Genomic DNA, 24691 nt, shown 5'->3' with positions numbered 1-24691 from the left:
GCGATAAAGCACAATGATGTGGAAAGCGGTTATTGCATTGATTGCGATTGTGTCCTTGGCGGCCGGTCTACCTCCACCAGAGGTCATGGCACTTCAAGTTGATACCACCCCCGATCGAGCGTATTATAACTATACCGTGTATAGTGGCAGCTTTGGTGATAGACCATTGGGTCTACTGCAGTACCCTGTCGAAGGATGGTTCCAATTGGGTGATTCGCGGCTCAATTACACAGTTAACATTGACGAGCAGGTACAGTGGGCCGATCTGCCATTCGTGGACTTCAACAAGCCATCCCTGTTCAATTTCACGCTGGACTATATTTCTGCCACCCCAGTGTTCTCGAAGCAGTACTGGGGCGACACAGAGTACCTCCAGGTCAATTCGCGCCGGGACGCTTTTTGGGTATGCAATCACACCGTGACGGGCCAGTACTATGTGGCCCATTCTGAGATCGACGATCCGTCCAACTATTTCTTCTTTGGCGACCCCTGCGACCGAATTGATGGTCTCCGTGTCACCGACCTCATGGTTAACTCGTAAATACTTGTGGGCTACTTATAGGTTAGTAAATCTTTTATATCTTTCAAATGGTCATACCTTAAAGCGGTAGAGCTCTATCTGAGACGTTGGATTTCTTTACGAAGAGCAGGCGCCTTAGAGCATATTAGGTGGGTTCGACTACCTCGTGTGTACCTGACTAATTTTCTTTAGATCCACTTTGAATGGCTAGGAATGGTTAGGAATGGAAAATAGCAGCAATGGCTAGGCAATAAGCCACAAAAGGTGGTAGAGCTAATGATACATGGCTAGACAAAGTCACGTACAGCATTTTGTCGCCCTTGAGAGATGCCACAACCTTTTACAAGCTCCAAATAAACCCTACCATCTGCGCCAAAAAATGCAAACCTCCACAACGAATCCTTCAAAAAGCACACGGCCCCTGGACCAAGAGGCCCACCAAGCTCCTTTCCATCAAGCGTAAGAGACGCAATAGCGCCATTAGTAGGCACTCCCTGAAACCCGCACATGAGATCGCTGTGGCTCTCGCCTAGACTCATGTCGGAAACGGTCAAGCACTGTAGAGCGTTTTGGACCATCTCCCGCGTCTCCTCCTTGAGAAATATGCAATCATAAACCGTACCATCATGTTGTTGCACCTTAACCAGGTCGTCACGCAGTTGGAACACCAGTTCTCGCGGAGGCTCTTCGGTAAACGGTCGCTGGTATGTTGCTGCATTCCTTCCGCAAAGCTGTCCAACACACAGATTAGACAGCTTTACATCCTTCAAATTCATTTGGATCTCCTCGTACACAGAACTCGCATCCTCCCCTATAACGCTGATTTTCACCGGAAGCAGCTTCTGCTCCAGCCCCCGCAGCCGGTAGTACTTGCATTCGTTAATCAGCTTCTGGCGGTGTTCTCCATCCTCGATATTGACATACGCCCCTTTGAGGAGTTCTAGGATCTCCCCAAACAGCTTCGCCGACCGCTCGGGGATGACCAATGGTGCCATTGGCGGGGGTCGCAGCAGATTGAATCTCTGCCGCACCTGTCTGTCATCAAGTAGAGCCGCCCGGCTAATGGTAAAGAAGTTGTGGACATCTCCCGGGCTCTGGAATAGCTTGTGTGGCACTCTCATGCATTCCCCGCCAACATTGACAAACATATCAGCGGTACGAATCTGCTTGAGCAGTCTGGGCAAGTGATAATAAGTCGCATCGGCCGCCAGGTATATGTACATGGCATAGTCCCTCGGAGAGGTGTAGTATCCTTGAAGATGATTCGAGATGAGCTTGAACACCTCGGCACTCCTGTCAATATAAAGAGTGGGCCGCTCTTCCTCGCTCACGTTCTTGTATGGAGTGAAGAACTCGGTAAAGTACGATGGAGCGTCAGAAGACAGCGAGGCTCCACTCAGCCGGAAGGTCTCGCCTCCGACTTGGATTGTATACATCTGCTCATGGGGCAGGATGTCTGGAATCACTGGGTTGAACGTTCCGTCCGGGTTCTCCATTGTCGATTTGATATCGGAGTGGTGGTGGTGGGGGGACCCAACTCATTACTAGAGGTGGTGGTGATGCGCGACGCGCATGAAATTTCACCACGCGTTATTCCAAAAGCGCGTTAATTGATTTTTACGCGGGAAATGAACGACTATTATAGCATAGATGACATTATAACTGATGGCCAGAAACTTCCGTGCAACTTTGAGATTTCTGTGCCCGGTCTGGGCTATCTCCAGGGAGAGCCAGGGACTGAGGTGCGTTATATGTCTTTACCTGGGAAAGAAACCAGAAGTACTAACTCTGATAGATCAAGGAAAATACTAAGTTAGAGTTGCCTCTATGGCTGGCAGAGATGTTGGCGATTTCTGGGGTTTCCGAGGACTCGCAGACCTCCTTTGTGACACTGTTAGAGCCGCCAATGTTCTCGGAAAAGGTCATCAATGCATTAAAGTCTGATCCGGTAAACGTAGACATAGGAGAGCTCTCTCCGGTGTTTTATCGGCTATTACAGCGATGGCTGGCTATTTTCCCGGATCCCGAGATGGCGATTGTAGCTATTCAGACGTTACAGGCCAGAGTCGCAGCGATATCTGACTTTTCCCACAATCCGCGCGGTGCCATGGCGGATACTAATAATTTCCTACACAAACTCGAACAGGTCGAGTCCAGATGTGAGTATTGCTATATTTGGTTTGTGGCAATTTGGGGCTAACTGGTTACATAGTATACAAAGCATCCTACGAGTCGTCCAAAGACTTGAGAAAATGGCTCTCCAAGGAGTCCGGGGTATAATCCTACACTGACCTTTTTCCAGACCCTTTATATTTAATTGTACTAATATACAAAGCAACCTACGAGTCATCTAGAGATCTGGGAAGTGGCTCAATAATTGAATTGCCTCGCTACGGGAGCTCGAGAGCTGGCCCTCGAACGCTTCTCTGGTAGTATTATTCATGGGGGGACCAGTCCCCCTGAGGCTCTGCTACGCGGAGTTTAGAGCCGACCTAATTTACGGGGGTATGGGGGCAGAGCCCCCAGCTACGGGAGCTCGAGGGCTGGCCCTCGAATACACTCTACTGCTAGCATTAATGAGGGGGACCAGCCCCCCAAACCTCCTGGGCCTCCGCCCTCGCGGAGATGATTGTTACTAGGCGGTATAGCGTAGCTAATTGCTCCAGGTATAAAACAGTCAGTTTAATAAATTATAATATACATTACTCGTCACCAAAGAGATCATCCTCTTCATCTTCATCATCTATAATTCGCCGCTTCTTCTTGGTAGCACCGTCGCCCGCAGATTCCCCAGCACGCTTATTAGACGCTTCGTCTTCATCTCCGGTCTCAACAGCAGACTTCTCCGAATCGTTTTCGTCAAACGACAAATCGTCTTCGTCACTGCTAATGAATTCCTTGCTGAGATCAGACTTTTTGCTTCGGCCCTTGGGCTTTTCAACAGTAGACTCCTTGCGCTGCTTCTTGCCACCCTCTCGCTTCTCCTTCTTTCTCCTCTGCTTTTCAGCACCCTCCATGGCCGCAAGCTCTTGCTCCTTCTCTGCTTCCTCGGCCCTTCGCTCGGTCCACTCTCGAGCCTGCTGTTGCAGTTTCTTTCGCTCTTCCTCCAAATGGGCCTCCCGCTCTTCGGCCTCCTTCCGCTTGCGCTCGGCCTCCTCCTGCCGCAGCCGCTTCTCCTCTTCAATCTTCTTTTTGGCGCCTTCCAGCTTGCTCAGAGTCTGCTTCTCGTGTTCTCTCTGCTCGTCAATAATTCGCTCCAGCTGCTTTCTCAGCGTGTTTTGACCCATGAGCGCTCGCTGCTCAATCTCCTTGGCCGGGTAAGGCGGATGGCTGTCCTTAGCGATCTCCTGTAGCTCCGTAATGGCCATTTCAAGGCCCTCGGACGCCTCCTGGATTACCTCCACTGTCCGCTGGTTGACATTCATCTTTCGGTACACATGCTCGGCAATCTGGAATTGCACAAACGCCACGTTGAACCGCAGCGCCGCGTGGTTTGGAACAAGCTCGGACGCTGATCGCGCATAGCTCAACGCCTGCTTCAACGCGTTAATATCCTTCTCGCTAATACCTCGCGCGTACCATGCACGGCCCAACATAGACATGATGTTGGCATCCGAGCCACCCTTGTACTGGTTCAATGCAGTCTCGTACGATTCAATCGACTTGTGGTATTGCCGCAGGTCAAAGAAACAGTGGCCCATGTTGAGGTACACCGACACATCGTTGAGCGTCTCTCGGATCTTGGAGAAAATCTGCAGCGCAATCTCCGACCGCTTAGTCTCTGCGAAGATTATGGCAATGCCCTGGGCGGCAAAGGCGTTTTGCGGATCAATCTGGAGTGCCTTGTTGAACAGGTCGGCGGCCTTGACGTACGTCTTTTGCTTCCGCTCTTCGTCGCCCGCACTCTTGGGGCGGATCTCTCGTGCCAGTGTTAGGTATATATTTCCCATGGCAACCAAAGCGTATCCATCGTGGTTATCGTAGCTGGTCAGAGTTGTCTTGTGGTGGTCCTGGATGGTAGTGCCGGTGCTGTCGCCGCCTCGTCGCTTCTTGTGGAGATACCAACCCTGCAGCGCTCGAACGCCCAGGTTATTCTTATCCTTCTCCATGAGATCCTCCATCATGGATTCGGCGTCAGGATCGTCCCGGATGATGTGCAAGAAAGCCAGTCGCACTCGGGCATCCAGATAGTCCGGCTGCAGCTCGAGAACTCGCCCATAACCTTTCTTGGCCTCCTCAATCTCACCAATGGCATCATTGAGACGTGCAATGTTGAAAAGGATGGTGACTTTGAGCTTCTCGCCACCGGCGTGCTCGTCAGCCGATGTCAGGGCGCTTTCAAACGATTCCCGCGCCGAATCTACATTACCCTTCATGTAGTTGAACACGCCCAGGTTATTGTGCAGATGGGGCTCGATCGCCCCAAGCTCATTGTCCCTGATAATCTCCTCCAGAAGAACAAGCGCCTTGTCTGTGTTTTCTTCAAGCAGTTTCGACAGCATGAGGACGGCCTCAAGGGTAGGCACCTCATTGGCTTCTTTAGAGAGCCGAATGTACTTTTCCAGCAAGAAAACAGCCTTGAGCTTCTTCTTCTTGTCGTTCTGCGACCGCTTGGCATAGAGTAGGCCCAGCAACAGGGTCGGCTCCGTCGCTCGCGGGTTGTTTTCTACGAGCTTCTCAAACGTTATCAGCGCCTCCGGCGACTCCTGTGCGATCTGAATGAGACCCTTGCCAATAGACGGCAAAATGTTCTTCCCGTTGAGCCGCTCTGCCTGAGCGTAGTTCTCGAGCGCCGCGTCGTAGTCCTTGCTGGCGTGGTACGCTCGGCCCATCCAGAAGTATGCATCACTCTTTAGCGATGGCACATCGGTATAGTCAATGACCTTCTGACACAGCTTGACTACCGAGTCCAGCTCTTTCTTCGAATACAGGAACCCAGCCAGCACCAGCGAGCTCAGGCAGTTAGTAGAATCAATTTTGTACGCCTTTTGGGCATGTTCAATTGCCGAAGCATAGAGCTTGCCGAACTTCTCGCCCTCAATGTTACGGTATGCCCTGTCCAGGTAGGTGATGCCCACAAGGATTTCGGCCGCATCGTTCTCCGGGTCGATTTCCAGAGCCCGTGCCCACGCATTGAACGCCGTCTCCTTGTCGCCGAGCTGCCAGCAGCACAAGCCAATGCCAATTCGCGGGTCCGGCTTAATATCGGGCCGCCCAATGAGCACTGTCTGGTAGACCCTCAGGGCTTCGCGGTAGTTCTTACGATGGTACAATACTCGCGCCTTACCCAGCTGGGCAAACAAATTAAGGTCATTCGACTCCTTCAGTGCAGATTGGAATGTCACGTAGGCTTCGTCGAACTTGCTTCGAGCCAGCGACAGGGCGCCCTTCATGAGCGCGTTTGATCCGGATCGGCTCGACAGAGAGAGCGCGTAGTTCCCATTTTTCATAGCCAGCGAGAACATGGACTCCTTAGTTGGCGCGTCTGAAGCTTCGTCCTTCTGGACTCGTGCTGTTCGGTACTCTCGCAGGTAGAGCCATGCGAGACAGGCGACAAACGGTAGCTTCGACCGCTCGTCCTTGTTTTCTCGCTCGAGTGCGGCATTGATCACGCGCATCGCGGCCTGGATCATGCCCTTACGAGCGTAAAGAATCGCCACAGTGAGCCAGTACTCGTCACCCGACTGCTCGTTTTCCAGGAACGTGCAAAGCTCGTCTGGATCATCGGGCATGTCTGTCATTCGAATGGTTACGACATCTGCACCGTCGTGGAGTGGGATATCCACACCATCATCGGTTCCGGCAGGGCCGTCCATTGGAATATCTTCGTCGTACTCTGACATTCCCACACACTCAAACAAGCTTCTATCCACTAGGACGGGTGGTTTGGAGTGTCGGTCATTTCGTCGTCGTCGGAGCCCAAACGTTTTGCGATTTCGGGGGAGGAGGTGTGGAGTTTTGTCCCAACGCTTGCGCTCGCGAAGGTGAAAAATGAAAAATTGCACAGCCGTACACGTTATCGAATTGATCGACGTTTGAAAAATTGCCCGACAGTTGAGTTTGAATTCATTCGAAGTGATAGAAGTTTAGATATGCCGCCAGTGAGACTGCACTTGGGAGGCATTTCAGAAAGCCTGGCAGGTGATCTGGATGAATTCCGCAAGCGACTGGCCAAGTTTGGCGAGATCCAGAAAGATATCGAACTGCATCGGAAGCTAGTGGGCGATACCTGCTTCGGGTTCGTCACCATTGATCTCGAGCCAAAGCAGCTGGACGACCTGCGAGCGAAGTACCACAACGTCAGCTACAAGGGTTCTCGGCTCACTATTACTGTTGCCAAGCCCGATTACAAAGAGTGGCTGGAGAAAGACCGCAGTCGGCCCGATCCAAAGCCCTCGCATGATGAACTTAAGCGCATGTATTCGACCCCTCCGAGAGAGATAGACGTCATTCCTGGGTGTCTGAGGGTAACTCCACGGCAGAATTTGTATAACGCTACTTACAGAATCCTCAAAAAGGGTAAGCCAGTGATACTACGGCTGAAAAAGCAGAAGCTGTGGGGCATCTTGAATAAGAATCTGGAGGATCTTGTATGGAGCTATGAGAACGGTCAATGGAAAGACGGCCAGGGGGGTGTTATTGAAACTGTCGATTATGAGCATGTTCTCAATGAGGCCGTTGATAATGACAGCGAACCGGCGGAGGCAAGCAGAGACTTGAAAATCTTGGAGGATATGTTTGGCGGAGATTTCGATGAGGACATCAGAATGGCTCTTAGTGACGACGATGACGAGGAAGTTGAGCAGGTTAAGAAGAGCAGCGTGGATCTGGAGTACAATAAGCATAGCGAAAGCGAAGTCGAAATCGACAAAGAAGAGTTTGATGAGTCTAAAATTCCAGCCGTCAGTACCTCTGTCTTGCGATCGGTATTTAATGAATCGGCTGAAAAGGACTCGAACAAAGCATTCAGTGGGTTTGGCGGACCCAGTTTCGGTGTGGATGATGATGAATCCGGCGGTGGAGGCGGTGGTTTGTTCGGCGGCCTAATCAATGAAGACGAGATTGAAGAGCAGGAGAATGAAGAAGAGGTAGAGCTGCCCACTGTAGATAGCATTCGTGCCGAACGGGAGAAAAAAGAGCAGGACCAAGGCATTGTCCCACGTAAGGCGCCCAGAGGACTGTTCTTCGCTCACAGCGATTCGCCGTTCTTGTTCGCCCAGTCTCAGTTCGCACGACTTACTTGCACGCCGTTTGACAAGACTGCATGGGAGGAGGAGTTCTGGGCCAAGCGTGGAGAGTGGAACCGAGAGCTGCGACGGCGAAGGAGAGAAGTCACCCGTCTTATTCGGAAAAAGAATCAGTCTAAAGGTGCCAAGGCATAACCTGTTAATACGAACTAACTACCAATATAACATTGCATGTTTTTTTACGAATATAGAAGCTCGCATGTTTTTCTTGATGAATAAATAGCTAGATCGAGTAACTGTTACCCTCCGCGAAGCGGAGCTACGGGGGTTTGGGGGCTGGCCCCCAAATCAATTGAAGGCCTCCCTCCTGAGGAGTTCTAATTCAGTTCTGCACAAACCTCCGCGAAGCGGAGCTAAGGGGGGTTTGGGGGCTGGCCCCCAAATCATCTGAAAAGTAGCTAAAAAAGGTAGTTGATATTTCAGCATTTAACAAATTGTGGGCAATTAGTTCCTAGCACCCTTCCACTTAGTAGCCATCTCGACAGCAGCAGAGCCCCAGTCGGCACCGTGGTTGTGGCCATCCTTGGTCAAACCAGATCGGGCCTGAGCCTGTTCCTCAGTCAGACAGGTCAACAGACCAAAAATAACAGGCACATGGATCTCTTCCTGAAGTCGCATCAAACCGTGGGACACAGCATCTGCAATATACTCAAAATGCATCGTCTCGCCCTTGATCAGCGTGCCAATTGAGATCAATGCATCCAGCTTCTTCCCCTCCTGGTAGAAAAGACTAAACCCATTAGTAATCGATCGCAAAACCCTAGTGTCACTCACGTCTTGGTACCGAATGGAAGCTCGAAGCTGCCCGGGACGGACATAACAACAATATTCTCCTCCTTGACACCCATATCCTTAAGTCTGGCAATAGCACCGTCCACCAAAGCGCTAATAACCTCAGCATTCCACCGGGCGTGGACAATTCCAATCTTCAAATTGGAGCCTGGTTCTTGTTAGTCGACACTCCAAAAACAAAACAGCCGTTAATTGCTTACCATCGTAAGTCTTATCAACCTTCCCAAGTCCTGAAATTGGCATTTTTTCTCTTCGTTTGTGTAGTCGAGTCTCGTAATGGGCTTGTCTGCTCCGAAGAAGGGTCTGTCGATTTCCAAGGCCTTCGGCGCGCCCCCGCAAATTAGTCGGTGGAGCCGTCAGCCGTGCTACGATTACTGCGTGGGGTGCCCGAGCAGTGGTTGAAGGGCCAAAAGCGATGCCATTTGGACCGGAATTTTAGATGCCCGGACCGAGAAGGTGGCCCAGGCTTCTCGGAGAGGACTTCACCGGGGAGAGACCGGGCTCGCGTAGCCGGTGAGAGGCTGTTAAATATTACACTCTCGGAGAGCGTGGGGTTCACCAGCACAGCGTAGTCGCTGGGGCACGTCCTAGGTGAAATGTTCTCGACGTCCCAAGACTTGGGCTCAGAGAGTCCGTTTTTGTAGTATAGAGCGTTCTTGCGCGAGAGGGAGGCCACAGAGGCGGTGCTTGACTCGGTCAATTGCCCAGAGGACTCGACCTCGTCCAGTGTGACTCGCACAAGATTGTTTATACGCTCCTCGGTGAGTTCTTGGAACTTGTATGATGGAAGAAGCTCGAAATCGCTCTCGGTGTTACTGGCGGAAAAAAGTTTTAGGAAGCACAATGGGGTCGTCTGAACAACCTCGTCGTAGGATGGGTCAGGACTTTTAACTGCTTCGCGGACTGAATTGGGCTCGGAATTGTCGTCCATGTTGACGACGTTGAGGTCAACTAGATCGTTGTAGTTCAGCTTGCTCATGTCTTCAGCGATGGGCATCATTGCCACATCTACATTGATAGGCGGTAGAATGTATGCGTCCTGGATTGACGTATCATATTCTTGCTGGCGTTCATGAGATGTGTGGCGGTAGTTGATATACTCTTTAGCCGTAGTTGCCTCTGATGAAGACGTCGGATCGCCTGTGACCTCAATTGAGAGGTCCAAGTCGTCTCTGAACGCGTCATTCATGAACCCTTGGTCAATCATTACATGGATGGTTGTTGAGGGATTTTTTGTTCTTCGTCTTCGAATACATTTAGCCTCTGCTCTGATTTAAAGTTAACTAGCAAACCCCAGCAACAGCTATCCGGCACACCGCAAAAAGCTATGCGATATGCACCACTAATTTGAAAGTTATCTTCCAGTACACAAGAGTTCGTCCTTGTATCATGATGAATCTTTCGCTAGTTTCTGTCTGTCCGGAATTCCCAAAAAATATTGTTGACGACAATTGCATGCTAGCATCTTTGAGTTAGACTAAATACTATAATACTTTCTAGCTGGATATTTTTGTGCTGGTTAACATTTCAGTTGATGGAGCCTATTGACGAAGGAAAGCATATCTGTTTAATGTCTCTGCTAGTTTCTCTATCAGCGCTATTCTTTTACTCTATTAAGTTCTTTAACTGCTTTAACTTCTTCATTCTTTTGCTCTACTAAGTCCCTTAACACTTTAATCTATTCATTCTTAATGAATGACGATTCATTTTGCATAACCGTGAAACCCACGACTAATCCCACGAATATGTTAACTACGTAATTCTAGAATACCGGTAGTTTTAGTGCGCTAGATGAAAGTGGACAAAAGTGGTATGCAATTGACGTGCTGCTAAGTCTAGTAAAACGCTAGAAACAAATACCGGTACTGTACCTTTGCAATTTGTTTAGCGCCGCTTATTTTCTCTTTACCCGCTTCATCCGTTACTGGTCCATCGACATATTCTATGAGTGACTGGAATATAATGGATCACTTTTTTTTACCTATTTACATACTAGGTATATGAGGGAAAATATGACGCTACCAAAAAATGAACCAAAATGCCTTGGCAATAAACATTAGTAATCTAGATTAAAGTCCGTCACCTAGAGCGAACGAAGATTGACAAGAAAAATATCAGGCGCACCGCAAATAACGTGCTCCGCAATTGCTCCAGCTTTTCCCATTGCATTCAGAAAAGAATCTGGTTCAAACCTCGACGTCGTGAATGTGTGATTTCAGGGCAAATGAAGTAGTCTTAGGGGCAGTGGTCAGACCGGATATTTCGAATGTCCGGCCGGAAGGATTCTGCAACATTAGTACTTCTACAACATGGCCAATCGGGTCGTATGGGTACAATTAAATGTCTTGAATAACAGAAAAGCTTCGCAACTGCATTTCCTTGGCGTGTCGTAATGAATTGTGCGCGTTCAATCTTTGCCAAGCTCTCTCGCGGGGATGTTATCGTCCAATGAACGAATGCGCTGACGGGCTCTCAGGGACAAGTTCCTCTTGAAACTAAGACAAAAAGCCGCAGAACATGTACAGTAAATTAATTTTACCTGTGCTGGTACGGTGTGTATTCTTGGCTAGAAATAAAAGGCTACGGGCATTTACATACTTATCCGAACTGAAATGTCAACTTCTGTGATATCGAAAGTCTATCGCGAATTCTTAAGCATAGAGTGCTGTTTCGTTGTGACACCCGCACGTATCTCCGATTTGAGCCACTTCGGATTATTCTACTCAGCACATTGCGCCTCCGGCTATAATCATCGGACACTGCATCTGATGAGATACAAATGGAGTTTTCTTTGAATCAAACGATCTGGGCACAACCGCTTCGATTATTGCGGCGCCGTGCGGATATTGGCAGGTACTTAAGTTCTGCGAATTACCATTGAAAATTAATAGTGGACAATTGTACAGGTAAACCAAACAAAATGAGCATTGTGAGACTCCCCAATGAGTTGATTTCAGAAATATTCGAACTTACGTTGAGTGAATTGGATACACCAAAGGTATTCGAAGGCGGCCTGGCAAGAGCAGCTACTGGTCCGCATCTTCTCTGTCTCACTACTCTGTCCAATACTTGTAAGAGATTCCGTGAAGTTGTATCCACGAATCGGTTTTGGAAAAAGGCATGTCTTCCTCTTTACCACGCAATTGGGTTGACTAGCGAGGAAATCGACAGGATAGAGGACCATTGCCTATGGTACAAGGAGCAGCTTCTGTTGAATTCGACCGTTTCGACCGAGATCTGCAGAGCAGTGTATTCCCAGACTGACAGAATTGAGATCTTAACAAAACTGGCAAGTTTTGGGAAAAGAATTCGATGGCCAATCATCAAGCTGCTCAACTCCACTCATGATATGACTGTGACTCTTTATTGTAAGCGACTCCTGCATACCGTTGGTATTGTCGAGTTCTTGGATGAGCTGAAAGAGATGGCCAGCTTCCCACACAAATTCTCTCCGATGGATCTTCTTCTGACCGTTCAATCTGCGATACGATCTACCCGCAATTTTAAGCATCGCATGAAAGTCTGCGATTTATTTGATCTTCATCCGAGTATACTTGTTCCGGATTATTATGACTGCCCAGCAGTTATAATTGACACGACTATCCGGGAAAAGGCTCTGCAGATTCATACTATTGGTAAAGTAATAACCCCCGATTATGCCGAACCCCGGATGGGGCTAATCAGCGAAACACAAGCCTTGACAGGGTTGAGTACGATGGCTCATGGCATTGTGCTGTGGTATCTCGCGGAAGCGTATCACAGGGTTAATGCGAGCCTGATCGTGCTACCTTTTAAAACGTTACTTCGATTGCAAAGCAAAAATCAAAATGATACCGTCTATTTGGACTACCTTTCGGATATGCCATTACTTACCGCAGATGATCTGCACGGGCTTTGCCTTGGCCATAACTACAAAGGCAGCATTGAGCCCGCATCTCTAGAAGACATTGCTAATCATTTGCTGGACTTCCACCTAGATGATGCGCCTCAAATGGTTCAGTCTCTGATTGAAAAAGCACGAAGTAAGAAGGTTCATGCTGTGTCGATGACAACCGAGTCGATGTTTAGGTTTCTATCATTGAAGATGGTGTTTGGAACCGCTAACGAGAAGAAAATTGCCTCCAGTTGCATGACACAATTTGTCACTGATATATGGTATCATGAGCCAGGATTGCTGAAATATATCTCCGATCTTAGCGCCCAGTCCATCCAGTGGGATAGACTTGAGTCCAACCTGTGCCATAGAGGATTGCATTCCCTGGCATACATTTCCTCCAATTTGCCCATTGGCTCGATTGTACAGACTGCCAAAGGCAGAGCAGGCGTGATCGTATATCGCGATGGTCTTCATTCAACAATACTAACTCAAGGCTGGGGATTGGCCACAGCTCCAACGCCTGAACTTCAAATGCATCACACGCCGGAAAACGAATATCTGCATTTTAACCAGGATGACCTTGCAGAGTACTTCTGCGGGTACGATCGTGGTGTAAAAGCATTTATTCCTAATCGTGATCTCATGTCAAGTTGTGTTGCTCCTCCTATATTTTGATCCACTTCATATTATTTATAATGCCATTACTCGTCAAAGATTCTATAGTAAGTCTCTTATTTCATCTTAAGGCAGTTTATCGTAGCGCATATTCTCGTCGAACTTGGTTTAACAAAATATCGTTCAAACAGGAATTCTATTGTAAAATTTATTTCACATCTCATGATAGCTTCACAGAACTGCGCTGAATACTGCAGCAAATGGATACTCAGTACCCGATTTGTCATAGAGCTTGGCAGCTGGGATGACCTCGCCAGGAATCGTAAAATCATATGCCTCAGTAGCAAATAATGTAGTCGCAATTACAGAGTTGGTTCGCTTAATCGTATCCTCCAATTCCTGTCCAGTTCTTGCAGTGACGGTACAAACGACCCAGTTACCAAAATTAACTTGATTATCAGTGTAGGAAGGCGGATACACAAAAGATCCATTGTCTTCATCCTCGCTATCATCGTCATCTGGTTTAACACATTCTAGATATGGCTTGAACGTAGCCGTTCCGGTCCATTCGATTACAGCTCCCCTGGGAAGAGCCTCCACCTGAGCAATTATCAGTGGAGCCCCCGGTTTATAGGTGTCCCACGCACGAGTCGCTGCCGGAATGATGTTTGAGGAAGTCGTAAACGCAACAGCCGAAGTCAGCGTAGACTTTACCTCGGTTAATATCTTATCGACATGTTGCAACGACAGCGCGATTTGCATGTGAGGGGAGCTCTCAAGCTGTGCCGTTGCCGGAATGAGTCCAATTTGGCCAGCAAATGTGGTTAATTCCTCAGCCTGGATAGATTGAGAGTATGGTCCAATATTTGGCGGAGCCCAGTAACTCTGGCTTTGTACATGCAGACCTGAGCGGTTACGCGATGGTTTTCTGGCCACTGCCGAGAGCTGGAGTCTGAAAGGCAGGACTGTTTGGATACAAGCTCTGGAAGCCGGGTTTGGCTTAGTGAAATACTCAGAGTATATTTTGTTAACAGCGGCAAAGGTAGACATATCGCTCACCAATAGCGACACGGAAACAAGAGAGTCGAATTCCAAGTTGTGCTTGCTCAGCTGAGACTTGAGCTGGTCGAATATTCCGCGGACTTCACTTTCGACATCTGGGCTGTCAGGGGCCGTAATGTTATAGAAACAGATTTGAGAATCTGATTCTAGCATTGAATAATGTGGCTTTACAATAGTAGGGATATCCGCCTCCTGATCAAGGCTGTCATGTATCTCAATGGCCTTGATTTGCTCAAAAAGATGAGCCCCAGGAGTATTCAAGAGATCTGGAACTGCAAGCTCAAAGTCGTAGTTGGGCCCCTCTGGCTTCTCTTCTGCGGCTACTTCAATATTGGACAAGTAGGAAACATACTCGCTCGGTTGGTCAATTACTGTCGACTTATCCATATGCAGTTGCAATCGTTTTCTGAATATTGGAGCATCGAGCACCAAGGTCTCGTATTCGCCTCCTTCGCCACATAGATGCAAACCATACATTGAGTTGAACTTGATCAAATCACTTCTGATATCGCCCAGTGAGCGACCAAGATGAGTTCGGTTCAATCCAATACCCGCGGTCTTAATAATACGGGCGTCAACTCCGCTGTCTATAATCTCGTCTAAAAGCTCATCTTGAGGGCGATTCCACAGGTATGCTAAACATGTGAGTCCCAGTCTCTGGCACACACTTTCGACTCTAGTACGCTGGTACGTAGAAAGAATTGCGCCCACCGAAACTGCTTTCACGTCTGAATGGGCTTCCATTACCGTCTTGACCAAGTTATAAAGATCTTCTGTTTCATCATTTTCTTCAGGCGCGTACTCCAGGCCCTGGGCTACATTCTTGCCTTTAATTTCGGCTCGATACATGGGAACTCCTAAGCATTCACTGTAGTGCTGCAGGGCATGGTACCCGACTGTCTGATACATGAACGAGTCCATCTCATCACTGCCATGATCAACAGGCGGGTGCAAGTTCGCTAATGCTTCTAGCTCATGACCGTTCTTGATGCAATGGAGAATATTGAACATGGAGTCCTTGCCTCCAGATACTAAAGCGACGAACTTCATCCTGTCTCCTTCACGATAGACCTTCCCGTTCGATAGAGGTACTGTATTTGAAGATCTTTCACTCAGCCGTGCGAAAATACCGATAGCACATCAACCTCAGGTGTATTTTTTTTTTTTGAAGCTTCCATAGAACGGACACTATTTCTATATCCATACCTCAATTCATGCTAGAGCAAGCCATTAACCACTAGAACTTGACCTCTCTCTGCCCTTGGCCAATTCTTACCCGTGATTCCACATAGTTCAATGAAATAGCGCTATATTAATCCAAATTAAGTAATCAAGTTAATTTATAACTTAATCATTCCGGGAAGTGGCTGCCGACATCGCCCCCTTAAAATGCGACACAGCCATCGTCATCAACCCAGGGGATCGGGATCCAAACGAACTCAGCATTACGACGACAACTCGCCACTCCCCCTTCCCTTCGAAGTCCAGCAAAACCCCCCAGTCAAAATGAAGAAAATGTTTGGTAGAAAGAAGGAGATTACTCCCGAGCAGAACCGGGATCTTCTCGAAGAAACTGGCATCACTATCGGACATGGATTCAAGCGGCCGTCCAAGTTCAGCCAGTTTTCCACCTACGCAAGAAACGTTACCGCGAATGAGAACCGCCACAACTACGCTCCGGGGCAGTCTGCGGTCACTCCACCACCTCAAGAACCCCCGATGCAGCAGCAGGGCCGAAGCTCTAATCCGTACGCTAATGCGGCTGCACAGTTGAACTACCAGGGAAGCGTCCCGTCCGGTAATAACCAGACAAACGGAGCGCCTTCGTATCACACTAACCCGCCATCGAAGTACGGCGATTCGCCGTATGCCTCGGCCGAGCACTCGTATGCGAATCGGTTCGGGACGAAGCAGGCAAACACCGACACTGATTCGACGTACGAGCGGAATCGCGAGGAGTTGTTTGGTGCGGCTGCAGCCGCCAACGGCCAAGCTAATGGCATTCCGGGCCGGTCCACGATGAACAGGTCGGCTCCGCCGATGAGCGAGCTCGACGAGCTGAATGCGACCGAGTCCGAGCTCTCGGCGGCGTACCCCCAGAAACAGCAGAGTGAGCCGCCCGAGTTTATCGACTCTGAAGATGAAGACGTAGAGGCCATTAAGGGCCAGATCAAGTTCACAAAGCAGCAGTCTGTAAACTCGACGCGAAACGCGCTGAGAATGGCCGCTGAAGCAGAAGAGTCTGGACGAAACACTCTGGGTATGCTTGGTGCCCAGGGCGAGCGGATTGCCAGCACAGAGCACTACCTGTCCCTCGCAGACACCCAGAACAAGATCGCCGAAGAGAAGGCGCGAGAACTTAAGACTCTGAACCGGTCCATCTTCGCAGTGCACGTTTCGAATCCGTTTGGAGCCAAGCGACGACTTCAAGAAAAGGAGGAGCAGATCAGGACTGCACATCGAATGGGTCAGGTTGAGCGAGAAGACCGACGAAAGCTGGCGTACGACTCGCAGCAACGTGTACAGAACGGGTTGCAGCCACGGAGCGCTTTGGCAGAGAAATACCGGCCCCGAAATACCGAGGAGCGGAAGAAACACCAGTTTGAAGAGGACTCGGAAGATGAGGAGATGGAGAATGAGATTGATTCTAATCTCGATGCTATTTCGTCCGCAACTGGCCGTCTCAAGAAGCTCGCCATGTCCACTAGCGAGGAGGTTGCCCGACAGAACGACCGTCTTGACAAAATTGCGGCGTCGACCGACCAGCTGGACACCAACGTGCATCTCAATACCTCCAGGCTGGCCAACATCAAATAATTATTCCCCTCTTTCAAGCTGGCCAACTTCCTTCCTCGAGTAATTATTTCGTTTGTCTTGTGTTTTCTTGCATACATAGTTCTAGGTACTAATGACATTTAATGAGCACATCTAGATTTTTTGTCGTAGTATTGCACTGGAGATGTGTGTTCGAGGGCCAGCCCTCGAGCTCCCGTAGTGGGGGCTCTGCCCCCAAACCCCCGTACCAGATCTCTCTCGAATATTGTAGTAGCGTATGGAGTGGGTTGTACACTGGCTTATTTGGAACAATTACCACGAATATATAATAAGTTAGAAACTAAAGAAACATAGTTTTTAAGCCGCCGACGACGAATGGGCATAGTTAACGTAAACCTGCAATTCGCCAAGGTCGCCAAAGGCAACAGAGTGCTGGTTACCCGCAGACTCTGCCACTGGCAATGACTGCTCACCCAATTCCTCGTCCCGGCCAAAGCTCTTGTGATCTCGGATTTTGAACACAAGCTTGCTGTCAACTGGAGCAGTGAATGACACAGACTCATCTATACTAGACTCGCCTCCGTTGGACTTGACATTCTTGGATTTGTACAACTCCTTCTCCCGCTTGCCGTTAATAGCCAGGTAGACACGCACCTGGAGGTGGGACACGTTGTCAAACCCCTTCATAGACATTAGCGTGACCTGGCCTGGCTGGTATTCACCACCATTCATGCCGCTCATGTCACTGGATATGGACCCAATTCGCTTGTGGTGTCGGATGGAACCGTTCGAAGTGTCTACACTCTTATCACCAGCAGGAACATCGCCAGAAGTATCGACAACGCTAGCAGCATCATCATCCTTCTTTCGTCCAAACGGCAGCTTGGAAGTCAAAAAGTGACCGCCTTTGGAAATACCTCCAGCAACGTTGCCAGCCGCGCCTCCAGCCATGCCAGCGGCGCCACCAGCAATCCCACCAGCCATGCCAGCGGCGTTACCAGCAATCCCACCAGCCATGCCAGCGGCGTTACCAACAACACCACCAGCCATACCAGCGGCACCACCTGCGATGTGGCCCGCGGCGCCCACCATCTTCATCGGGACACCACCAACGTCGGTTACGGTGCCGACGAAAGTAGTGCCAACGTCACCAACGTTTCGTCGCTTCTTAACGTACATCGGCTTGAAGTTGAGCTTGAGATGAAGCACACCGCTCTTGCCATCCAGAGGCAGTTCGAGCATTAGTGGGCTACGGGGCTCTAGCTCATCCAGCGGAATCTTCACCTTACCCAGGAAGTCGTCACCGGCTGGACCCATATCCCAGTCGTACACTTCACACACGAGCTCGTCTCGAATTCGGTTCTCAATATTCGTTTCAAATGACTCCTTCCACACTGGATTTAACGTCTTCTTTATAGTCTTGCTCTTGAAAATCTTCTTGCCATTAAGCTTGAATACAGCATATGGGTCAGACTTGCCAGACCTATCAGCAGCAGGGACATCGACAGCCTCAATGACATCGACATGAAGAGATCCCTGGTTGTTGATCGACTCCTCAGGGTCAAGTTCCATTTGCACTGGGAAGTATCGGCATCGAAGCTTAATCTGGATCTGTCGACCGCCCCTGCCGGTCAAGGTGACAGTCTTCTCATCGGCATAGGCTTCCTTCAGCAAGTTAATAGTTGGAACAGCAACATCGGCAATAACATCCTTAGAAGACTCCTTGGAGATAATCTCAAACAGGGTCTCGGACCACTCGAGCTCTCGAATCATAGCCTCAGCATTCTCCGTCAGCTTGTTATTGCCGCTCTTGAGCTTGTTAGACACATAAGCCGGATGGGCGCCCTTATCCACAACAACGCGCAGGAGAGTGTCAGCTTCAGCGCCATGGATGCTGTCAATCATGTATACCAAAATACCAGAGCTGTACTTAATCTGCTCCTCAATTGGCATGACAATAGGAGCAGGTTCAGGGTACTCAATAGTCTTCTTTTCTGGGGCCTCGACAGGCACGTCCTCGGCTTCAGAGTCCTCGTCAGAAGACACTTGCTCCTCCTCCTCTTCATCTGGAAGCTGCTCCACCTTGGCTGGCACGTCTGGGTGTTCTCCTCGAGCAATGGCCTCCTCTCGTGCCTTGGCAGCCTTCTCCTCCTCCTCACGCTTCTTCTCAGCCTCTTCTGGGTCCATAACGTTCAGGGCAGGGAAGAACTGGACAGAGTAGTTGACAGTGCCACGGGCAGCCTTTCGCTCCAGGGCAAGCGCCTGGCCAACCATGTTATTCTCCGTGTGCGCAAGGTACTGGTTATTCTCATCAAACGTGACCAACTTGGTGATATCAAGCGGGGCAGATCCCAAGGATCGGTCCTTACCATTTCGCTCAGCGTCCATCGCCTCAATGAAAACCTTTTGTCGCGCGTTTTGCAGCGTAACATAGACAACAGAATTCCACACTGGTTTGTCCGTGTCATCGAGGTGGATGGTTCGGCCCTTTTGGAAGCTATTGACAAAGACTCTCATGTACGGATCGATCATACCGATACTCTCCAAGTTGGGCAGACCCGTAGCGTTCTTGAAGAAGAATCGTAGAACACCAATAGGCTCGACATAACCGCCGGCCTGAATATCCTTGAGGGCAACTGGCTTCCAAGTGGCTGACATTCGCACTCGCCCGCTTGGTGTCATGTTGAACCAGTCCTGGCCATCCTGGATCTGAGCCAACAGGTTGTCCAGAGAAATCTTGTATGAACCGACAATTGGATCGGCAGCCAACCCACGAGCATCCCTGACCAAGACGCCAAGTTTGCATTTGGTCTTGTTGGTAACCAAAAGCTCAAAAGATTCGTCCCAGACCGGGTTGTTAGTTCGCTTGAGGGTCTTGCTCTGGTGGACCTTTCTATCGTTGAGCTGCATATCCACATATGGCGAGAGCTGACCGACCATCGACCTCTTGGCGTCCAAATCCTTGCACTGGTGAACAGTAAAGTTGACAATACCAGTATTGGAATCTGGTGGTGGCTCTACAGTACCGTCATCGAGAGTCCTACCTTTAAGCACGGGATACCAGTGGACGTCAAACTGCAAGGCACCACGGTTCTTACCGGCAGCCAAAACAGGAGCCTCCACGCCGTCCTGGTCAGGTTTTTTCGTGAGAGTCTCGAGCGGGAAGTTGACAATACCAATTGGCTTATCCTTTCGGACGTCATTGAAGTCCACAATCTGCATCGTGAGCACCTCGTTGAGGTTCTTAACGAGCAAGTACTTCGTCTCGTTCCACACCGGGTTCTTAGTGTTGTCCTTGATGCCACTTCGAGCCAGCTCCTCGCGTTCGTTGAATGAAAACTTAATGTAAGGATCGACAGTGTTACCAATAGCATCAGAGCCCTTGAGGCCCTTGGCATAGTTGACGGTGACTGCCAACACTCCAATGGCGGACTCGATACCGGAACCAGCAAGCATCTGCTCAATGTTGAGCTGGAAGGTATTCGGTGCATACATCATAGGACCAATGTTGGAGTGGACCATTTCAGTGATGAAGCTCTGCAGACCGGGGATAATGTTGATATCAAAGCCAAACGTCTCGCCACCAATGGGCTTGAGTACAAAGTCAAACTTGGGGGGCTCGAGGAACGACACATCGACTGTCTGCACGTGTGGGAAAGTAGTGATCATCTTAATGCGCACTCGCATGAGACCCGAGAAGGACATATCCTCGAGGAGAATTGGTAGGTTCTTGGAAACGACGCCCTTACCGATTCGCACACCGAGGGCAACTTTGGGGTTGATCTTATTCTTGAGCTGCTTGGCAGTCATGTCTTCAGTGTCATTCGGCGTGAACGAGAACTTCCAGTCCATTACGGCAATGTCCTCCTCGGTTTTTGGGAAGGTTCGCACATGGTCAACTCGTGGGGGCTTGGTACCGAGAGTGAAGGTGGTGAGACTCAGCGAGTCAATGAAGCCCGGGGTAGCGCCAACAAGCACCTGGTTGGCCGTCGCAACAACAGTCTCCGAGAGCACTGGCTCGTAAATAAGCCAGAATTTAACCAAAAACGAATTAAGCCACTCGAGAGTCTCGGTGTCCGTCTCGAGCTTCTTGAGGCCCATCTCACGGGCAAGGTCGTCACGCGCGTTGCGGCGCAGCCGACGCACAGAGGTCCGGTAAGCAGTGGCAGTGAACGCCAGGACAATTGCCAGCCATGGCAGGCCGCCTCCGAGTCGTGCCACGAGCCACGAAAAGACGGACGTAAAGAAAATAAGAGCCGTATTGTGGTACCAGTCGCCGTAGTACTTTTCCGTAACATATGTCTCAAGCAGAGTCGACCTCTGCAACAAGTCTTCGGCCTCTTCCTCGGAACTGAGCTTGCTTCGCTCGTCCCAACCACCGACTTCTTTCCATCCAGTGTAGTCTGGCGGTGGCGGCGCCTTCTTTTTTGCCTCTTTCTCTTTCTCCTTTTCCTTTTTCTTTAAGAGTTCAGGGTCAATGTCTTTTGACTTGGAGGCATCGGGCTTTCCACCAGCCTTACCAGCGAGCTTGCTCTCTTTTGGAGGCTGCGCCGTCTGTTTCGACTTGGACTATAATAGTTAACCAGTTAGCCATTTTCATTTGTTTTGTTTCTCCCCCTGAAAAAAAAAAAGGGATCTTCCAAAAAGGTACGATACCCTGAATCTGCCTCTCATCTGCCCACTTTCGCTGGTTGTCCTGTTCGTTTCGCTGAGAATTGCGTGACGGCGATTGCTAACTTCCACGATGGCAATTCGGTTCGGCCGGATGGGTCTACTACGTCCAGCGCGTTATTTATGACAATGCGGGTTCTCATATGCTGGTCTCCGTGGGTACCGGTAAGGCGTACCATTGGCGATCCGACGCATAGAACGGTGCGCCGCATTACGTAACTATGCGCCGAACAAAACACCGCCGAGCTTGACAGCTGCAGTCAAAACGTCACAAAACGCTTTTGACAGAATCACGCGTAGTTCTGGCAAATAGCGCGTCCAAAAACACTCAGGGGGAGAAAGGAGATAGGGGGAGGGGGATGGAATACTTACAATTGGTTCAACAGGGGCCGGTTGTTTGTGTGTGTCCGGTACAGCATCGGCTCTAACAACCTTAGGATGCTCTGGCTTGGGTTCCTGCCCTGGCTCGGTCGGTTCTAGCTTGGTCTGCGGCAGTGGCTTGGCCGCCTTTGGCTTGTCCGAAGGACCTGGCGGAGCAGGAGCTGGGCGGGCGGGAACTGGGGCTTTGTCAAGCCGCTTTTGAGCCTCAGCCTGCACAGCCGCAACATTGCCGCCAGTTGCCGCAGCAACAGCCGCACCACCACCAGAACTGCCATTGGGAGCACGCGGCACCGAGTCCTGCTGGTTGGTTAGCGCTGACGAGGGCATTGCTGCCGCCGCGTCCTGGGCTTTCTGCCCCATCGCCTGGGCTTGCGCCTTGGCGACATTATTATTGATAAAATCAAAGTCCTCGCTCTTATTTGGAGCAGCAGCGTTCCCCTGGCCGTTGTTAGGCGGCGTCGGGATTCGATTGACTACGCTGGCATAGGCGTCCTTCACTTTGGCGGGCGCCTCGTCTCGCAACTCCGGCGGAGGGGTCGATTTGGAGTTCGCCGTCGCCATCCTCAGGGTTCAATTGGGCGACCTGTTAAAGCGTGTGTTTTCAATTCGCGTCTGCAAAGGAGTGTAGAGAGTAAAAATACCTTGGTGCGTGAAGGAGAAGGGGGGGGGGTTGGTGAAGGGGAAAATAATCGGTAGGGCGCGACGAGGCGGAGCTCCCTGTAATACAATTGATATCGTCAGTACGCTGGAGCGCCTTGTTTTTAAGTCAAGGGGACCTGCATTTACCCTGGCTGCTTTTCCGCGTCGGAAATCCGTCCTTTTTGTTCTGGGGGCCGCCCCAGGCGCGATCGCTTCCCAAATCGGCGCCTTCTATAGGCGTCTGGAGACGCCTGAGAGCCCCCCTTTTATATGGTAGACTTGATGATTTAATTGTTTTTTATATACGTAGGAAACAAGACATAATACAGAAATAGTGGTTTTAGTGATGTTAGTGTTAGTAGTTTTAGTAGTGTAATGGAGTTTAGTAATGTTAGTTCACGCGTAGTGGTTACAATGGCAGCAAGGAAAGTACCAGCAATCAAGGTATTCTCAGTCAGTGTCTGCGTCATGGGCGTAGTCGGGGCGCATTATTTCGCTGCCAAAGTCCGCAAGGCATAAGTACCCGCCGACTTCATTACGGAGGAAGTTGCGCACTCGGTGGGACCGCGTGAGGAACTCGAGCGATTCGGGGCCCGGGGGCTCCTGGCTCGTGTTTATCTCGTCAATTATCGTCCCATAGACGAGCCGGTTCATTGCTTCGCGTGTCCGCTTGTTGACTCTCTGCTCGTTTATTCTCCGCCTGAGTCTCGCATTGCGAGCCCGGCTTTGCCTCCTGGCTCTGATTCTGCTGGTGCGAGCCCTAGACCGAGACCAAGAGGACCATCGAGCTCGAGTACGGGCTGAAGAAAGGCTGCTTCGCGAACTTGTATCCATGTAATTGCGAGCTTCTAATTCGTTGGGTACAATCGTATCATTACTCGCTCCATTCTGGCGGGCAATTGCATTGGGGTGACCAATTGTGTCCATCCCATTGAGTAACCCAGTATCACCAGGTGGGCGCAGTGCTGTTGAGCGGGCAACTGCTGCACCATTTGACTGGCCAAAAGCATTAAATGGCGTCGCTCTATTCGATGGACTCATTTCGTTGAATTGGACCGAGGTATTCCAGTGCCCGGTTGCACCTAACTGGGCCCATGGATTTTGGTGTCCCATTGCGTTAGGAGCCAATGCATTACGGTGCTCCGCTGAGTCAAAGTGGGTCAATGGAATCAGATTTCTTGCACTGGGGAGATCCAATGGATTCCCTAGGCCCGTTGCATAACGTTGGTTTATATTGATGTGGCCATGTCCAATGGGAAAACTAGCAGGACCCATTCCATTTCCCTGCATGGCATTTGCATTTGCCATAAGATCAAATTGATAAGGAACAGGAGGATCCTGTTGGTGACGTCGATATAGAACCTTGCCGATGTATTTTACATCGCTCGGCATAGATCTCTGCAACTTGAAATCATACGTCTCGTGGTAAAGATCATGAGGGGGATGCATCACCAGTCGACCATCAACGTGCTCAACGGTAGCCAGCAAGTCGTTCCGGAATGGAAGGTCCTTGAGCTCAGAATCTTCAAGCAGGTCGCCAAACGCCTCTGCATAAGAGGGAAGAATATCCTCGTTCTGCCTGTCATTCTGAGAAATATCATCACCACTGATGGAGGGTTCCTCTTCGTACAGATCTTCCCGAATGTCGCTCGAAAGATTCATCGTTTGAAGGGACAGTCGAGCCAGGTTAGGGACCGATTGAGCAGTGAAGAGAGGTACGGCTGCTCCAGGCAATTGGCCGCTTTTTATGGCCTTGGCAATATTACGCTCTCTTGCATGCCGAGGGATTGCCATTAGCTAGTGTGGTTCCTGGTTCTTTCTTGCTATCAATGTAGGTATGTATTGCCCTTCCTGTTTACAGTTTGTACCTGAGCGATATAAGCTCGCTCGAGCCCCCTTTTACTGCCTATTTCTGGCAGTGGGAAATTATAGTTTGTCGACGATGACCCTTAAGCTTTACGAATTCGTTGTCATCTAACGATTGTTATATTACTGTTCGCGACGGCCGCACTTAGTGTGCTCATCGCAAGTGTGCCTGGGGTTAATAGCACTGCTATATCGGCGATATCCTAGTCTAGATATGCGTGGATCTTGGTAATGATCTCTCAGCTG

The 24691-nt window shown here is 49.9% G+C and overlaps 12 protein-coding genes across 12 annotated transcripts; 5 read left to right on the top strand and 7 right to left on the bottom strand.

The window, feature by feature from the left end:
* Positions 1–13: 13 nt before the first annotated feature.
* TRVA0_010S03246 (uncharacterized protein) lies at positions 14–541 on the top strand (the record flags this gene model as incomplete). The annotated part of the gene is made up of 1 exon (XM_076683781.1): positions 14–541. The coding sequence occupies one exon, from the start codon at positions 14–16 to the stop codon at positions 539–541; it is 528 nt and encodes a 175-aa protein (XP_076542125.1).
* Positions 542–807: 266 nt separating this feature from the next.
* TRVA0_010S03224 (uncharacterized protein) lies at positions 808–2016 on the bottom strand (the record flags this gene model as incomplete). The annotated part of the gene is made up of 1 exon (XM_076683780.1): positions 808–2016. One exon carries the CDS (start codon positions 2014–2016, stop codon positions 808–810), a length of 1209 nt encoding a protein of 402 aa, XP_076542124.1.
* A 132-nt stretch (positions 2017–2148) lies between these two features.
* PSF3 (DNA replication protein PSF3) lies at positions 2149–2800 on the top strand (the record flags this gene model as incomplete). The annotated part of the gene is made up of 3 exons (XM_076683779.1): positions 2149–2262; positions 2316–2679; positions 2733–2800. The coding sequence occupies 3 exons, from the start codon at positions 2149–2151 to the stop codon at positions 2798–2800; spliced, it is 546 nt and encodes a 181-aa protein (XP_076542123.1).
* A 422-nt stretch (positions 2801–3222) lies between these two features.
* On the bottom strand, positions 3223–6336 carry CTR9 (Ctr9p; the record flags this gene model as incomplete). Its single annotated transcript, XM_076683778.1, has 1 exon — positions 3223–6336. One exon carries the CDS (start codon positions 6334–6336, stop codon positions 3223–3225), a length of 3114 nt encoding a protein of 1037 aa, XP_076542122.1.
* Positions 6337–6612: 276 nt separating this feature from the next.
* On the top strand, positions 6613–7902 carry NOP8 (Nop8p; the record flags this gene model as incomplete). Its single annotated transcript, XM_076683777.1, has 1 exon — positions 6613–7902. One exon carries the CDS (start codon positions 6613–6615, stop codon positions 7900–7902), a length of 1290 nt encoding a protein of 429 aa, XP_076542121.1.
* Positions 7903–8211: 309 nt separating this feature from the next.
* Positions 8212–8802, bottom strand: RIB4 (lumazine synthase RIB4; the record flags this gene model as incomplete). The annotated part of the gene is made up of 3 exons (XM_076683776.1): positions 8212–8497; positions 8542–8707; positions 8760–8802. 3 exons carry the CDS (start codon positions 8800–8802, stop codon positions 8212–8214), a joined length of 495 nt encoding a protein of 164 aa, XP_076542120.1.
* Positions 8803–8899: 97 nt separating this feature from the next.
* Positions 8900–9766, bottom strand: TRVA0_010S03114 (uncharacterized protein; the record flags this gene model as incomplete). Its single annotated transcript, XM_076683775.1, has 1 exon — positions 8900–9766. The coding sequence occupies one exon, from the start codon at positions 9764–9766 to the stop codon at positions 8900–8902; it is 867 nt and encodes a 288-aa protein (XP_076542119.1).
* Positions 9767–11479: 1713 nt separating this feature from the next.
* Positions 11480–13111, top strand: TRVA0_010S03092 (F-box protein; the record flags this gene model as incomplete). The annotated part of the gene is made up of 1 exon (XM_076683774.1): positions 11480–13111. The coding sequence occupies one exon, from the start codon at positions 11480–11482 to the stop codon at positions 13109–13111; it is 1632 nt and encodes a 543-aa protein (XP_076542118.1).
* Positions 13112–13282: 171 nt separating this feature from the next.
* On the bottom strand, positions 13283–15163 carry DPH6 (diphthine--ammonia ligase; the record flags this gene model as incomplete). Its single annotated transcript, XM_076683773.1, has 1 exon — positions 13283–15163. One exon carries the CDS (start codon positions 15161–15163, stop codon positions 13283–13285), a length of 1881 nt encoding a protein of 626 aa, XP_076542117.1.
* Positions 15164–15502: 339 nt separating this feature from the next.
* Positions 15503–16930, top strand: TRVA0_010S03048 (uncharacterized protein; the record flags this gene model as incomplete). Its single annotated transcript, XM_076683772.1, has 1 exon — positions 15503–16930. One exon carries the CDS (start codon positions 15503–15505, stop codon positions 16928–16930), a length of 1428 nt encoding a protein of 475 aa, XP_076542116.1.
* A 315-nt stretch (positions 16931–17245) lies between these two features.
* On the bottom strand, positions 17246–22501 carry TCB3 (tricalbin-3; the record flags this gene model as incomplete). The annotated part of the gene is made up of 2 exons (XM_076683771.1): positions 17246–21457; positions 21932–22501. 2 exons carry the CDS (start codon positions 22499–22501, stop codon positions 17246–17248), a joined length of 4782 nt encoding a protein of 1593 aa, XP_076542115.1.
* A 528-nt stretch (positions 22502–23029) lies between these two features.
* Positions 23030–24373, bottom strand: TRVA0_010S03004 (uncharacterized protein; the record flags this gene model as incomplete). Its single annotated transcript, XM_076683770.1, has 1 exon — positions 23030–24373. One exon carries the CDS (start codon positions 24371–24373, stop codon positions 23030–23032), a length of 1344 nt encoding a protein of 447 aa, XP_076542114.1.
* Positions 24374–24691: the final 318 nt, after the last annotated feature.

Source organism: Trichomonascus vanleenenianus (assembly GCF_965637985.1).
Source record: "Trichomonascus vanleenenianus strain CLIB 3782 genome assembly, contig: TRVA0_010S, whole genome shotgun sequence".
In the NCBI taxonomy this organism is placed as follows: Eukaryota; Fungi; Ascomycota; class Dipodascomycetes; order Dipodascales; family Trichomonascaceae; genus Blastobotrys; species Blastobotrys vanleenenianus.
Note: the sequence above shows the minus strand (reverse complement) of the source record. Positions and strands in the feature narration are given on the sequence as shown.